This window comes from Coregonus clupeaformis, chromosome 29 (assembly GCF_020615455.1).
Source record: "Coregonus clupeaformis isolate EN_2021a chromosome 29, ASM2061545v1, whole genome shotgun sequence".
NCBI lineage: Eukaryota > Metazoa > Chordata > Actinopteri > Salmoniformes > Salmonidae > Coregonus > Coregonus clupeaformis.
In genome coordinates, this window is record NC_059220.1 from 31,044,793 (window position 1) to 31,058,399 (window position 13,607).

At 43.7% G+C, this 13,607-nt stretch overlaps 1 protein-coding gene across 6 annotated transcripts in view; it reads left to right on the plus strand.

Moving 5' to 3' along the window:
• Positions 1-13,558, plus strand: part of LOC121545029 (palmitoyltransferase ZDHHC14-like) — a 109,463-nt gene extending 95,905 nt beyond the window's left edge. For 5 of the 6 annotated variants that reach the window (XM_041855371.2, XM_041855367.2, XM_041855366.2 and 2 more), the window contains 2 exons: positions 105-204; positions 12,204-13,558. In XM_041855371.2, coding sequence (XP_041711305.1) covers positions 105-204; positions 12,204-12,638 — 535 coding nt within the window. In that variant the 3' untranslated portion in view covers positions 12,639-13,558. The remainder of the gene's footprint in view (positions 1-104; positions 205-12,203) is intronic. The other variant, XM_041855370.2, reaches the window with a different exon arrangement.
• Positions 13,559-13,607: the final 49 nt, after the last annotated feature.

Genomic DNA, 13,607 nt, shown 5'->3' on the forward strand with positions numbered 1-13,607 from the left:
GTCCGTGTTCTCCGCAACACAGATTATATAGGGCCCTAAGGAAGGGATCTACAATATTATAATATCATTGAATGGTTTCCTCAGATATGTCTCTCTCTCTTCAGTCTCATCGACAGAAGAGGCTTTGTCCAAACAGACACGGCGCAGCCCATCCCGCCAACCAATGGCACAATGTATGGATCCACCCAATCACAGAGCCACATGGTAAGCCATTCTCCACTCATTCTTTTTCAAACCTACTTATGGCCATCATGTCAGTGCAAACCCTCAAACCCCGACCCTGGTCATCTTAATATGGCTTATGTACTGCCTTAATTACCACATATACTGAACAGAAATATAAATGCAACATATAAAGTATTGGTCCCATGTTTCATGAGCTGAAATAAGAGATCACAGAAATGTTCCATACGCACAAATTAGTTTACATCCCTGTTAGTGAGCCTTTCTCCTTTGTCAAGATAATCCATCCACCTAACAGGTGTTGCATGTCAAGAAGCTGATTAAACAGCATGATCATTACACAGGTGCACCTTGTGCTGGGGACAATAAAAGGCCACTCTAAAATGTGCAGTTTTGTCACACAAGACAATGCCACAGATGTCTCAAGTTTTGAGGGAGCGTGCAATTGGCATGCTGAATGCAGAAATGTCCACCCGAGCTGTTGCCAGAGAATTTTATGTTCATTTCTCTACCATAAGCCACCCCCTGCCCAGTCATAGATCAGGGCCTAATTTATTTATTTCAATTGAGGGATGAACTGTAACTCAGTAAAATCTTTGAAATTGTTGCATGTTGCATTTATATTCTGTTCAGTGTGTGTGTGTGTATGTATGTATGTATGTATGTATGTGTGTGTGTATATATATATATATATATATATATATATGCGTGCGTGCGCGCGCACACACACACACACACACACACACACACACACACAGTGAGGGGAAAAAAGTATTTGATCCCCTGCTGATTTTGTACGTAAAGCCCACTGACAAAGACATGATCAGTCTATAATTTTAATGGTAGGTTTATTTGAACAGTGAGAGAAATCCAGAAAAACGCATGTCAAAATTTTTATAAATTGATTTGTATTTTAATGAGGGAAATAAGAATTTGACCCCTCTGCAAAACATGACTTAGTACTTGGTGGCAAAACCCTTGTTGGCAATCACAGAGGTCAGACGTTTCTTGTAGTTGGCCACCAGGTTTGCACACATCTCAGGAGGGATTTTGTCCCACTCCTCTTTGCAGATCTTCTCCAAGTCATTAAGGTTTCGAGGCTGACGTTTGGCAACTCGAACCTTCAGCTCCCTCCACAGATTTTCTATGGGATTAAGGTCTGGAGACTGGCTAGGCCACTCCAGGACCTTAATGTGCTTCTTCTTGAGCCACTCCTTTGTTGCCTTGGCCGTGTGTTTTGGGTCATTGTCATGCTGGAATACCCCATTTTCAATGCCCTGGCTGAGGGAAGGAGGTTCTCACCCAAGATTTGACGGTACATGGCCATCGTCCCTTTGATGCGGTGAAGTTGTCCCTTAGCAGAAAAACTCCCCCAAAGCATAATGTTTCGACCTCATGTTTGACGGTGGGGATGGTGTTCTTGGTGTCATAGGCAGCATTCCTCCTCCTCCAAACACGTTGAGTTGATGCCAAAGAGCTCGATTTTGGTCTCATCTGACCACAACACTTTCACCCAGTTCTCCTCTGAATCATTCAGATGTTCATTGGCAAACTTCAGACGGGCATGTATATGTGCTTTCTTGAGCAGGGGGACCTTGCGGGCGCTGCAGGATTTCAGTCCTTCACGGCGTAGTGTGTTACCAATTGTTTTCTTGGTGACTATGGTCCCAGCTGCCTTGAGATCATTGACAAGATCCTCCCGTGTATTTCTGGGCTGATTCCTCACCGTTCTCATGATCATTGCAACTCCACGAGGTGAGATCTTGCATGGAGCTCCAGGCCGAGGGAGATTGACAGTTATTTTGTGTTTCTTCCATTTGCGAATAATCACACCAACTGTTGTCACCTTCTCACCAAGCTGCTTGGCGAATGTCTTGTAGCCCATTCCAGCCCTGTGTAGGTCTACAATCCTGTCCCTGACATCATTGGAGAGCTCTTTGGTCTTGGCCATGGTGGAGAGTTTGGAATCTGATTGATTGCTTCTGTGGACAGGTTACTTTTATACAGGTAACGAGCTGAGATTAGGAGCACAGCTCGTTACCTGTATAAAAGACACCTCGGAGCCAGAAATCTTTCTGATTGAGAGGGGGTCAAAAAACGTATTTCCCTCATTAAAATGCAAATCAATTGATAACATTTTTGACATGCGTTTTTCTGGATTTTGTTGTTGTTACTCTGTCTCTCACTGTTCAAATAAACCTACCATCAAAATTATAGACTGATAATTTCTTTGTCAGTGGGCAAACGTACAAAATCAGCAGGGGATCAAATACTTTTTTCCCTCACTGTATGTGTGTGTGTGTGTGTGTGTGTGTGTGTGTGTGTGTGTGTGTGTGTGTGTGTATATATAACAAGCATAGTGAACAGTGATATCAAAAGTTCAGGCATTCCGTGCCATGAGTGGATGATGGCCGCACAGTGACCCGTCTTTGGCTGACTCACCCTGGGAAACCCAGGACACGGTATGGCAGCTGTTGCTGTGCCCGACCCTGATTGCGTGGCAATGCCAGCCTCTCCAGCTCTCCACTCATAGCACTGTAGCCTGGTTGTTCAGCTGTTGTCTTATATCCTGCACCTTTTTTTCATCTGTAGACAACGGCTCAACTGTCCGCCTTGCAAACTAGATGGATAAACTATCCCAATCAATCTCTGTGGAATTATGATGACCAGCGGCATCATGGTGTATTATTGCAATCATCAACATTGGTACTTGGTTTAGGCAAGGGCAGGGTAGGGTTAGAGCGTCTCTCTCTTTTCTCTCTCTCCCTCCCTCCTCTGGATACCAATTCTCTCTCTCCGGAGGAGCTCCGGAGAACAAGCTGTGCAAGAGCTCAGTTAGGATAGACAAACACTGCTCCTCCCCTCATCATCCCACGCTAGAATGCCAACAAAGGCTGTTGATCTCTCATCTCTCTCCCTCTCAATCCAAATCTATTTAGCCAATCTCATTTCCATCTCAGGTCCACAGATTGGAACAAGTCAACTGTTGCAAATAGTGGGTTGTTTATGTTATTATTCACACAGATTTTACCCATGATGCTCTGTGATTTGCCATTATGGCTGGGAAATAGGTCAGCAGCAGGAGGAGGGGCGTGTGTGTGTGCACTGTGACAAGCAATGTCATTGTGGACTGTGGTGTGTGTGTGACTCTTTGGCTTTCCCCACTGTCAAAGTCCCAGTCCCTGTCCCCCACTCCAAAAGAAAATGACATGTTGGAGATTTGTGAACCCCAGGGAGGAATTTCTGTGTGTGTGTTGTGCTCATGTGCAGTGCACTCTCTTTCCCACTCTGATTCCTACAAGCTATCAGGCAGACTGACTGGACATGCTGACAATCTAACTCATGTTCTGGGAGGCTTTGGCATGGCAGAAACAGATTAATGGCTAGAAAGCAAGAAATGGATGATAAGAGAGAGAGATAGTAACAGAGATAGGGAGAGGGAATGAGAATAAATGCTATTTTAGAGAGAAGGTTCCTACAGTAATATCATGGATTGAGTCTGACTTAAACAAGTCCCTGTCAGCAGACAGTGTAATTGGTGTTGGAGAATCAGATCAAAGGGAGAGAAGCTACAAATGTCAACCGCACCCAATGATTTATATATACACTAGATGACTGACTGAGGGCGCTGTTTTGAAGCCTCCGCTCCTCCATCTTGGCACTCCCCCACTATTGTAAGAAATGTTCTGGAAGCTATAGAAATGCATTTATTAATGTCTGCATTTGTTTTTGCCACATTTATTCTATTACAGACACCTTCATGCATGTAGTTATGAGAGCTAAACATTTTTAAAAGTCCTTAAAGTATAACTAATGTTACTGTCCACATTACAACAGAAATACTTAAATACATGTAATTTTGTCCTTGAAACATTTAATTGGAAAAAATGTGTAAATTCCATTCATTCCTATGGCGAACTGCTTCTTTTTGGGGAGTGCCAATATGGCCGACCGGTGGCTTCAAAGCCTCTCATTGGCCAATACATAGCAACAGCAATTCAGGATTTATATACGTAATTGACTGCACTCCACATTCCAGCAGGGAATGGAAGAAAGAGTCTGTCTGGGAGTCTGGTGATCCTTAGTGAACAAGCTGCCGTTTCCCCCCTCCTACATTCTAATGAACAGTCACTACTCACTACAGTCCACTGAACTTGAATCCAATGGGCTCTTAGAATAATACAGACCACTTAAAATAAGTACTTGTTAGCTGTGTTCCTGTCCCGGTAACTCCGGTCTTACTGAGTTGTTCTAAAGATGTGTCATGGCCATCTGGAATGCTTGAGCTGGTTGTTCTGGCTGGGAGACAGGTTTGACCTTCCATAGCTTGTACTCCTGAGTGGCGCAGTAGTCTAAGGCACTGCATCACAGTGCTAACTGTGCCACTAGAGATCCTGGTTCGAATCCAGGCTCTGTCGCAGCCGGCCGCGACCGGGAGACTCATGGGCGGCGCACAATTGGCCCAGCGTCGTCCAGGGTAGGGGAGGGAATGGCCGGCAGGGATGTAGCTCAGTTGATAGAGCATGGCGTTTGCAACGCCAGGGTTGTGGGTTCGATTCCCACGGGGGGCCAGTATAAAAAAATATATATATATGTGTTCACTAACTGTAAGTCGCTCTGGATAAGAGCGTCTGCTAAATGACTAAAATGTAAAATGTAATAGCTTTACGTGTAGAAATAGAGCCCATCTGTTTGAAACAGTTGTTATTATTAGGAATATACTGCAGTAATGACTTCCCACAGGGAACCATTGAAATGTGTCGCCAATAACATAATCTATCTTTAGTCACTAACTTAGAGAATGTAGTGTGTGTTTGATTGACAAGACAAGAGAAAGAATTTACATTGCGAATAGCAGCTTTGACTCATACCTGGTCGTCATGTAAATAGTGAAAGGCAGTCTGTCAATGTACATAGGCAAATTGGGGTCTAATAATCAAGTGCAGAGAATCCAGTCCATTTCTGTACATTTGTATGTATATTTTCTAAAGACGTGGTAGGCTGATCTACAGAAGCCTTGTCACCACGGCAATGGTGACATCATGTCATATCTCACCATCCGTCACAGGCCCCAGTCAGGAAGTGACAGAGAGAACAGTATGTGCGAGCGAGGTGACATCTAGAAGTGGCCATGGCCTCTAGTTAAAACACCGTCCGCTTTGTTCTTCCTCTCACTCTGTCCATTTTCTCTGTAATCTCATTTTGGGGTTTTTCTCCTTATTTTCTGTGGTAGCTGGCATATATTTTTACACAGCAGAGCGTTTACAGATGTAGACTCTGACATTGATGGACTGTTGTTTCAACTTGATAGCTTCTTCTTGAGAAATGGATGATGACACACAGAACTCATTTTAGACCTTCACTTTCTCTTCAGTATCTCAGCGGTGTCTACTTGACGTGTGATTGTTAATTAATTAGACGGATGACTAATACAATACTGCTCACCTACAGTTGAAGTCAGAGGTTTACATACACCTTAGCCAAATACATTTAAACTCAGTTTTTCCACAATTCCTGAAATTGTATCCTAGTAAAAATTCCCTGTCTTAGATCAGTTAGGATCACCACTTTATTTTAAGAATGTGAAATGTCCGAATAATAGTAGAGACAATGATTTATTTCAGCTTTTATTTCTTTCATCACATTCCCAGTGGGTCAGAGGTTTACATACACTCAATTAGTATTTGGTAGCATTGCCTTTAAATTGTTTAACTTGGGTCAAACGTTTCGGGTAGCCTTCCACAAGCTTCCCACAATAAGTTGGGTGAATTTTGGCCCATTCCTCCTGACAGAGCTGGTGTAACTGAGTCAGGTTTGTAGGCCTCCTTGCTCGCACACGCTTTTTCAGTTCTGCCCACAGATTTTCTATAAGGTTGAGGTCAGGGCTTTGTGATGGCCACTCCAATACCTTGACTTTGTTGTCCTTAAGCCATTTTGCCACAACTTTGGAAGTATGCTTGGGGTCATTGTCCATTTGGAAGACGCATTTGCGACCAAGCTTTAACTTCCTGACTGATGTCTTGAGCTGTTGCTTCAATATATCCACATAATTTTCCTTCCTCATGATGCCATCTATTTTGTGAAGTGCACCAGTCCTTCCTGCAGCAAAGCACCCCCACAGCATGATGCTGCCACCCCTGTGCTTCACGGTTGGGATGGTGTTCTTCGGCTTGCAAGCAACCCCCTTTTTCCTCCAAACATAACGATGGTCATTATTTTTATTTTATTTATTTATTTAACATTTATTTAACCAGGTAAGCCAGTTGAGAACAAGTTTTAATTTACAACTGCGACCTGGCCAAGATAAAGCAAAGCAGTGCGATTAAAAACAACAACACAGAGTTACATATGGGGTAAAACAAAACATAAAGTCAAAAATACAACAGAAAATATATATACAGTGTGTTCAAATGTAGCAAGTTATGGAGGTAAGGCAATAAATAGGCCATAGTGCAAAATAATTACAATTAGTATTAACACTGGAATGATAGATGTGCAAGAGATTATAATAATAAATAATAATAATATGCCATTTAGCAGACGCTTTTATCCAAAGCGACTTACAGTCATGCGTGCATACATTTTTTGTGTATGGGTGGTCCCGGGGATTATGTGCAAATAGAGATACTGGGGTGCAAATGAGCAAAATAAATAACAATATGGGGTGAGGTAGTTGGGTGGGGTAATTTCAGATGGGCTGTGTACAGGTGCAGTGATCGGTAAGGTGCTCTGACAACTGATGCTTAAAGTTAGTGAGGGAGATAAGAGTCTCCAGCTTCAGAGATTTTTGCAATTAGTTCCAGTCATTGGCAGCAGAGAACTGGAAGGAATGGCGGCCAAAGGAGGTGTTGGCTTTGGGGATGACCAGTGAGATATACCTGCTGGAGCACATACTAAGGGTGGGTGTTGCTATGGTGACCAATTAGCTAAGATAAGGCAGGGATTTGCCTAGCAGTGATTTATAGATGGCCTGGAGCCAGTGGGTTTGGCAATGAATATGTAGTGAGGACCAACCAACAAGAGCGTACAGCCAAACAGTTATATTTTTGACCAACCGTTATGGCCAAACAGTTATATTTTTGTTTCATCAGACCAGAGGACATTTCTCCAAAAAGTACGATCTTTGTCCCCATGTGCAGTTGCAAACTGTAGTCTGGCTTTTTTATGGCGGTTTTGGAGCAGTAGCTTCTTCCTTGCCGAGTGGCCTTTCAGTTTATGTCGATATAGGACTCGTTTTACAGTGGATATAGATACTTTTGTACCTGTTTCCTCCAGCATCTTCACAAGGTCCTTTGCTGTTGTTCTGGGATTGATTTGCACTTTTCACACCAAAGTACGTTCATCTCTAGGAGACAGAACGCGTCTCCTTCCTGAGCGGTGTGATGTTTGCGTGGTCCCATGGTGTTTATACTTGAGTACTATTGTTTGTACAGATGAACGTGGTACCTTCAGGCGTTTGGAAATTGCTCCCAAGGATGAACCAGACTTGTGGAGGTCTACAATGTTTTTTCTGAGGTCTTGGCTGATTTCTTTTGATTTTCCCAGGATGTCAAGCAAAGAGGCACTGAGTTTTACGGTAGGCCTTGAAATACATCCACAGGTACACCTCCAATTGGCACAAATGATGTCAATTAGCCTATCAGAAGCTTCTAAAGCCATGACATGATTTTCTGGAATTTTCCAAGCTGTTTAAAGGCACAGTCAACTTAGTGTATGTAAACTTCTGACCCACTGGAATTGTGATACAGTGAATTATAAGTGAAATAATCTGTCTGTAAACAATTGTTGGGAAAATGACTTGTGTCATGCACAAAGTAGATGTCCTAACCGACTTTCCAAAACTATAGTTTGTTAACAAGAAATGTGTGGAGTGGTTGAAAAACAAGTTTTAATGACTCCAACCTAAGTGTATGTAAACTTCCGACTTCAACTGTATGTGTCAAACTCATCTAGCTTGAACAGCCCTAGAATGAATCAATGTTTACACAGCTGGCATCATTTGATTGCCTGAATCACTTAAAATAAATGCTGAAAATTCAATCAGCACATTCCACAGTCAGCCGTGATGAAGATCCAGATTAGACGTGCAAGGTTTGGTTTAGTTCAGGCTAGGTCAGGGTTGGTTGGTTTCCTCTCTCCCTAGCAAGGTGTGAGTTGCTCTTCCTATAGCCTGCTGAGCTGATGAAAGGTTTACGACCAGGGCTAATCTTATCAGAGCTGAACTTCACTACCTCACGGGCTCAAAGCACAGAGCAGCATGCCAATATGGGTAATGACAGCCGGACTTTGGGAAATAGCTTGCCCTTCTCGCCCCTGTTCCTTCACCCACACCTGGGCAGAACAGTGGGCAGCAGTCCCAGAAACTCAACCTCTAAAGTAATTACAGCCAAGGAGATATTCCAAGCTCATTAGTAAATAATACCATTAGTGCACCACTGGAGGAAGGACCACTGCTGGAAGATGACATATCAGTTGTGAAAAAGTAAGAAATGACTGTTAAAAGCTAATAAAATGGGTGAAATGCATGACTGAAAAATAATTTGCATAGAGGTGGCAGAAATGACCAGCTCAAATGGTTAGTAGAGTTACTGTGGCCAAGCAAGAAAGGAAAATGGCCACACAGTCATACAACACTAATTGATTAACATGCATTCATTATTTTCATTGGAATCCTCATCAACCAGTGTATTTGGTTTGACCCTGTATTGTACTTGTGCTTTGATTGAAGTGCACTAGACTAGATCATATGGTCGGTGAACTTAGACAACTAGATTTGTCAATTTCTGTGATTGCACATACAGATAGAGTATTTGACTTTGTAATGCAGCCTTTCAGGCCATATTGCCTTTCTAAGATATGCTCTTTAAACCAGCTATTGGATGATTATTGAAGAACATATTACTCTACAAAGGCTGGGTTTGTTCAAAAGACCAATTAATGGAAAAATATCAGAATTGGGCTGCCTTTCTAAACGAAGACTATAGGTCATAAATATCCACACATATTCCCTCAGGTACAGGAACGTTAAATATGGTCAGGGTTTTCATATTCCTGATAAATATATTCTAAGGATGGCCTCCGGAGTGGCGCAGCGGTCTAAGGCACTGCATCGCAGTGCTAGAGGCATCACTACAGACCTGGATTCGATCCCGGGCTGTATCACAACCGGCCGTGATCGGGAGTCACATAGGGCGGCGCACAATTGGCCCAGCGCCATCCAGGTTAGGGGAGGGTTTGGCCGGGGGGGCTTTACTTGGCTCATCGCGCTCTAGCGACTCCTTATGGCGGGCCGGGCACCTGCAGGCTGACATTGTTCATCAATTGAACGGTGTTTCCTCCGACACACTGGTGCGGCTGGCTTCAGGGTTAAGCGGGCGGGTGTTAAGAAGCGTGGTTAGGTGGGTCATGTTTCGGAGGACGCATGACTCGACCTTCGCCTCCCAAGCCCATTGGGGAGTTGCAGCGATGAGACCAGATCGAAATTGGGGAGAAAAGGGGTGTAAAATATATATTTATATATTCTGAGGGTTGCTAAGCAGCACCTGTAACCATCCTACAATTTGTTTCAACACTGAGGAACCTGAGATGGGGGAATGTTTATGGAATTGTTTAGTGATATAAGTATTTCATTTAAAAATAACAAAACATTGTGCAGCTCCAAGAAATGTTGTAGTCGACCCCTTCCAAATCACGGTCCCTGTAGATGTAAATTGTAATTTAGCAGCCTTCCACCAATAAGTTAATAGCCTTGTTTATACCTGGTGCTAATGTGTCCTTTGTCCTGATTATACCCACATTTTTGGACAGGAGTAGCCAATTAAGACTCATTGCGATCCGATCTTCCTGACCACCTCCGGAGGTAGTCAGACACGCTTTGTATCTGAAAATCAATCAAGTGTAGACAGATCTGGATGGTCAAACCATTTAAATCATAATTATTCCGGCCTCTAAAGCATTGACAGGTAGCACCATTGATTTACGGCATCAATAATTGTCTAAAATAAATAAATTCATATTAATTTGAAATAATATCTGTCAAATACACCTGGGCAGGACAGTGGGCAGCAGTCCCAGACCCAACCTTGTCCAGAAACTCAACTTCTAAAGTAATTACAGCCAAGGAGATATTCCAAGCTCATTAGTAAATAATACCATGCCTCTTTTTCCGAAGGGCGTTATGGAGCTGAAACTTTAAATGCTTTTAGAAAGTAACCTTAGGAGTGCAACTTTGCCAAAGCAGACCCTGGGGCGGCAGGTAGCCTAGCGGTTGGGCAGGTAGCCTAGCGTTGGGCCACTAACCGAAAGGTTACTGGTTCAAATCCCCGAGCTGACAAGGTGAAAAATCAGTCTGTGCCCTTGCGTCTGCTAAATGACTAAAATGTCAATGTAAATATTATTAGATTAGGAGCAGTGAGTGGACTGTGGAGCTTTTGGATGTGCATTTGTCAAAGAGAAGCTTTCGACTCGCTGACATTGGGATTAGGCTAAACTAATCATGATGCAAGATGGCCCGTGTTAGAGGATCTCTCCAAATTGACTTTGCTCCAGTTGTCTCATTACTATAGGTTAAGAGGTAAATACTGTGTATTGCTTTCTTAATAGGTCCATGTTCTGTAGATACCAGCGTCTCTCTTCTCTCCCAACGTCTTTCTGTCTGTTCTGGTGTGGTCTGACTCTGATTAACCAATCCTCTCAGGATGGAGTGTATTTCTGGAGCTCTGGGGCCGGTGCCCTGTACTGATCCCTGTGTATAATGCTCTCTGAAAAGCTTCTTTGTCTCCAGGCCTGGCTGGTACCAGCAGACAGACCGTATTGGAGACAGTAGGACGGGGTTCTCTGTCAGTAAGCTCTCAGATCTCTGCTTCCTGTAGAGATGATGCCTACTGGCTGGAGCAGTCTCCTTCAGTAGCTGTGTCTCAAAGGAGAGACTAGGAGCCTGCAATGTGAGAATAGCCTCTCAGGCATCTAGGTGCGGAACATTTTTACATTTTAGTCATTTAGCAGACACTCTTATCCAGAGCGACTTACAGTTAGTGAGTGCATAAATTTTCATACTGGCCCCCCGTGGGAAACGAACCCACAACCCTGGCGTTGCAAGCGCCATGATCTACCAACTGAGCTACAGGACGCACTGGACAATACAACTTGTGACTAATGTGAGTCTACTAGCAGCTAAGTTTGAGTCCAGTGGTTGAGTTTGTCTCTGAATGACTATAAAAGAAGCCAAACTCATAAAAGGACATCAACTGATAGGAAATTGATAAGAGAAACTGAAGTAGGTCTATAAATTACCTTCTTAACCTAGTGTGTTTATGCTTGGCCAGACAGGTGATTTGAGATGTGAGGACCAGATTGTCTTCTATTTCTTTAGTCTCCTGTGAACGTGCGATCTAAGAAGACCTTTCAAAGCACTAATGTTAGGTTTGTCATAGTGGATCATCAAAGGTTTCCCATTGATTCATGTGCTCTCTCTCTCTCTCTCTCTCTCTCTCTCTCTCTGTGAAAGTGCACTCTGCCTGCCTTCAGTTTTATACTTTGCCACTACCCCTGCTACATCTGATAATTATTAGATAGGCTAGAGAAGTGCTCGTCTAGTTCAATGGCTAAAACTGTGCACTGCTGGCTCATTCCCAGTCCATTTAGATGTTTGATTTACATTTAAACTATTTAGGTTACAGAGATAAATCAATAGCTGACTTAATGGCCCGCTGTTTTAACTTCATGTATTGGCTTCATTATGCATTTGGGTCACGTTGAATACTGTGTTTTTCTCTGGTGTTAGTTTACTTTGCATTCTAACAAGGTTACTAACAGCATCATTTTCTCTTCTCCTTCATTAATTCACTACACTCCTCATGTTAACTTCTTGCTCCTCCTTTCTCTGTCATCTGTTTTCCTTCTTCCTCTTCTTTCTATTGTCCCCACTCTGTCTTCAACCTCCAATCCCACCCCCTCAACATTTCTCATTACTCTCCCTACACTCATTCCTTTACTCCCCCTGTCCATCTCCCACATCTCAGTGTGATCAAGACCAGTGCATTCAGAGCACCAAATTCGTTTTGCAGGCTGCTGCCACACCGCTGCTGCAGAGTGAGCCAGTCATCCTCACAGACGAGGCATCTCTACCGGGCAGAACATCGCTAGGGGGTCCCTGCTCTGGAGCGCTGCCGCTGGGGGGTCAGCCCACACCCCCTACCTCCACCCTCAACCTCAGCTGTGACAACGACATGCTGCCTCTCCGGAATGACCACAGCGACGGGCTACGACACCACCACACGGACGGGGGCCACCACCACTTCCTCACGCCCGAGGAAGTGCCCTCGCCACCGGGCATGCTCCCTTGCAACAGTCCCATTGGACACAGCCACACCTTGCAGGGCTTCTACAACCCAGCCAGCCAGGACTCTCTACACGAGGACTCTGTCAGAGGCCTGGTCAAACTCAGCTCTGTCTGACAGGGGGTTCACTCAAACATCCCTCTGTCCCTTAAAACACTCCTCCCTTATATCCACACCCGTGCCAAACAGTGGGTCGTCTCAACCCTGAACGCCTGTAACCAATATCCTCTCCATCCTCTAAAATCACAGGACTTGAGCCTCTAAAATACTGTGGTACTATTTGGCTGCTGAGAGCAGAGCAGAACTGACCTGAACGGGGACCTTCCCTCCTCAGCCGACAACTTGCCAAACCTCTGCATCATAACGGGGTTGTTGCTGGTGAAGGGCCAAGGGGACTTTGCCATAGTATAAACAGACACAAATGTCCAGTGCTCCTGTTTTCTACTGAAGTATGTCCTCTGTCCTGGGAGGGGGACAGACAAAGGAAAGGAGTGGAGGAGGAAAAACAGAAGTGGTGGATGTATGTACGGTGGTGGATATATGGCTATTTAAAGCAAAAAATAGTGTTGTGACAGCTATTCCTAAACATGTTAAAGAAAAGCTGCTTTATTTCTATCATGAATCACGGTTCTGGCATTTTCTTTTTTTGTACAACGGACTATGGCCTACTTGTTGATCACTGATGGACAATGTCTGATGAGATTCTAGTTGACAGTCGACAGTGCAATCAGTAAACAAGAGTTGGTGTCATCATGTTGCTAGCCTTAGTGGAGTTGCCAACAACCGGATGTATCTGGTTTTCAGGGATACAGCTAATTCAACCTAGCTTCCTTTTCCACTGGAAACCGGATGTGGAAACGCCACTCAGGCATTTTCTTTTACGCCTGCTACGTTAGGTTATGTTTCATATCATTCAATTCATTTTTTTCTTTTTAAGTTACATGTTAAAAATATTTGGTGTTGTGCCATACTAATGTAATGTTTTCTCCTCACATTATACTTCCTGTGGATATATTAATAAAATCACATATTTTTAAGGTACTAGATTCTTTCTGTTGAAGCCAAGCCCTAAGGTGACCAGTTGAA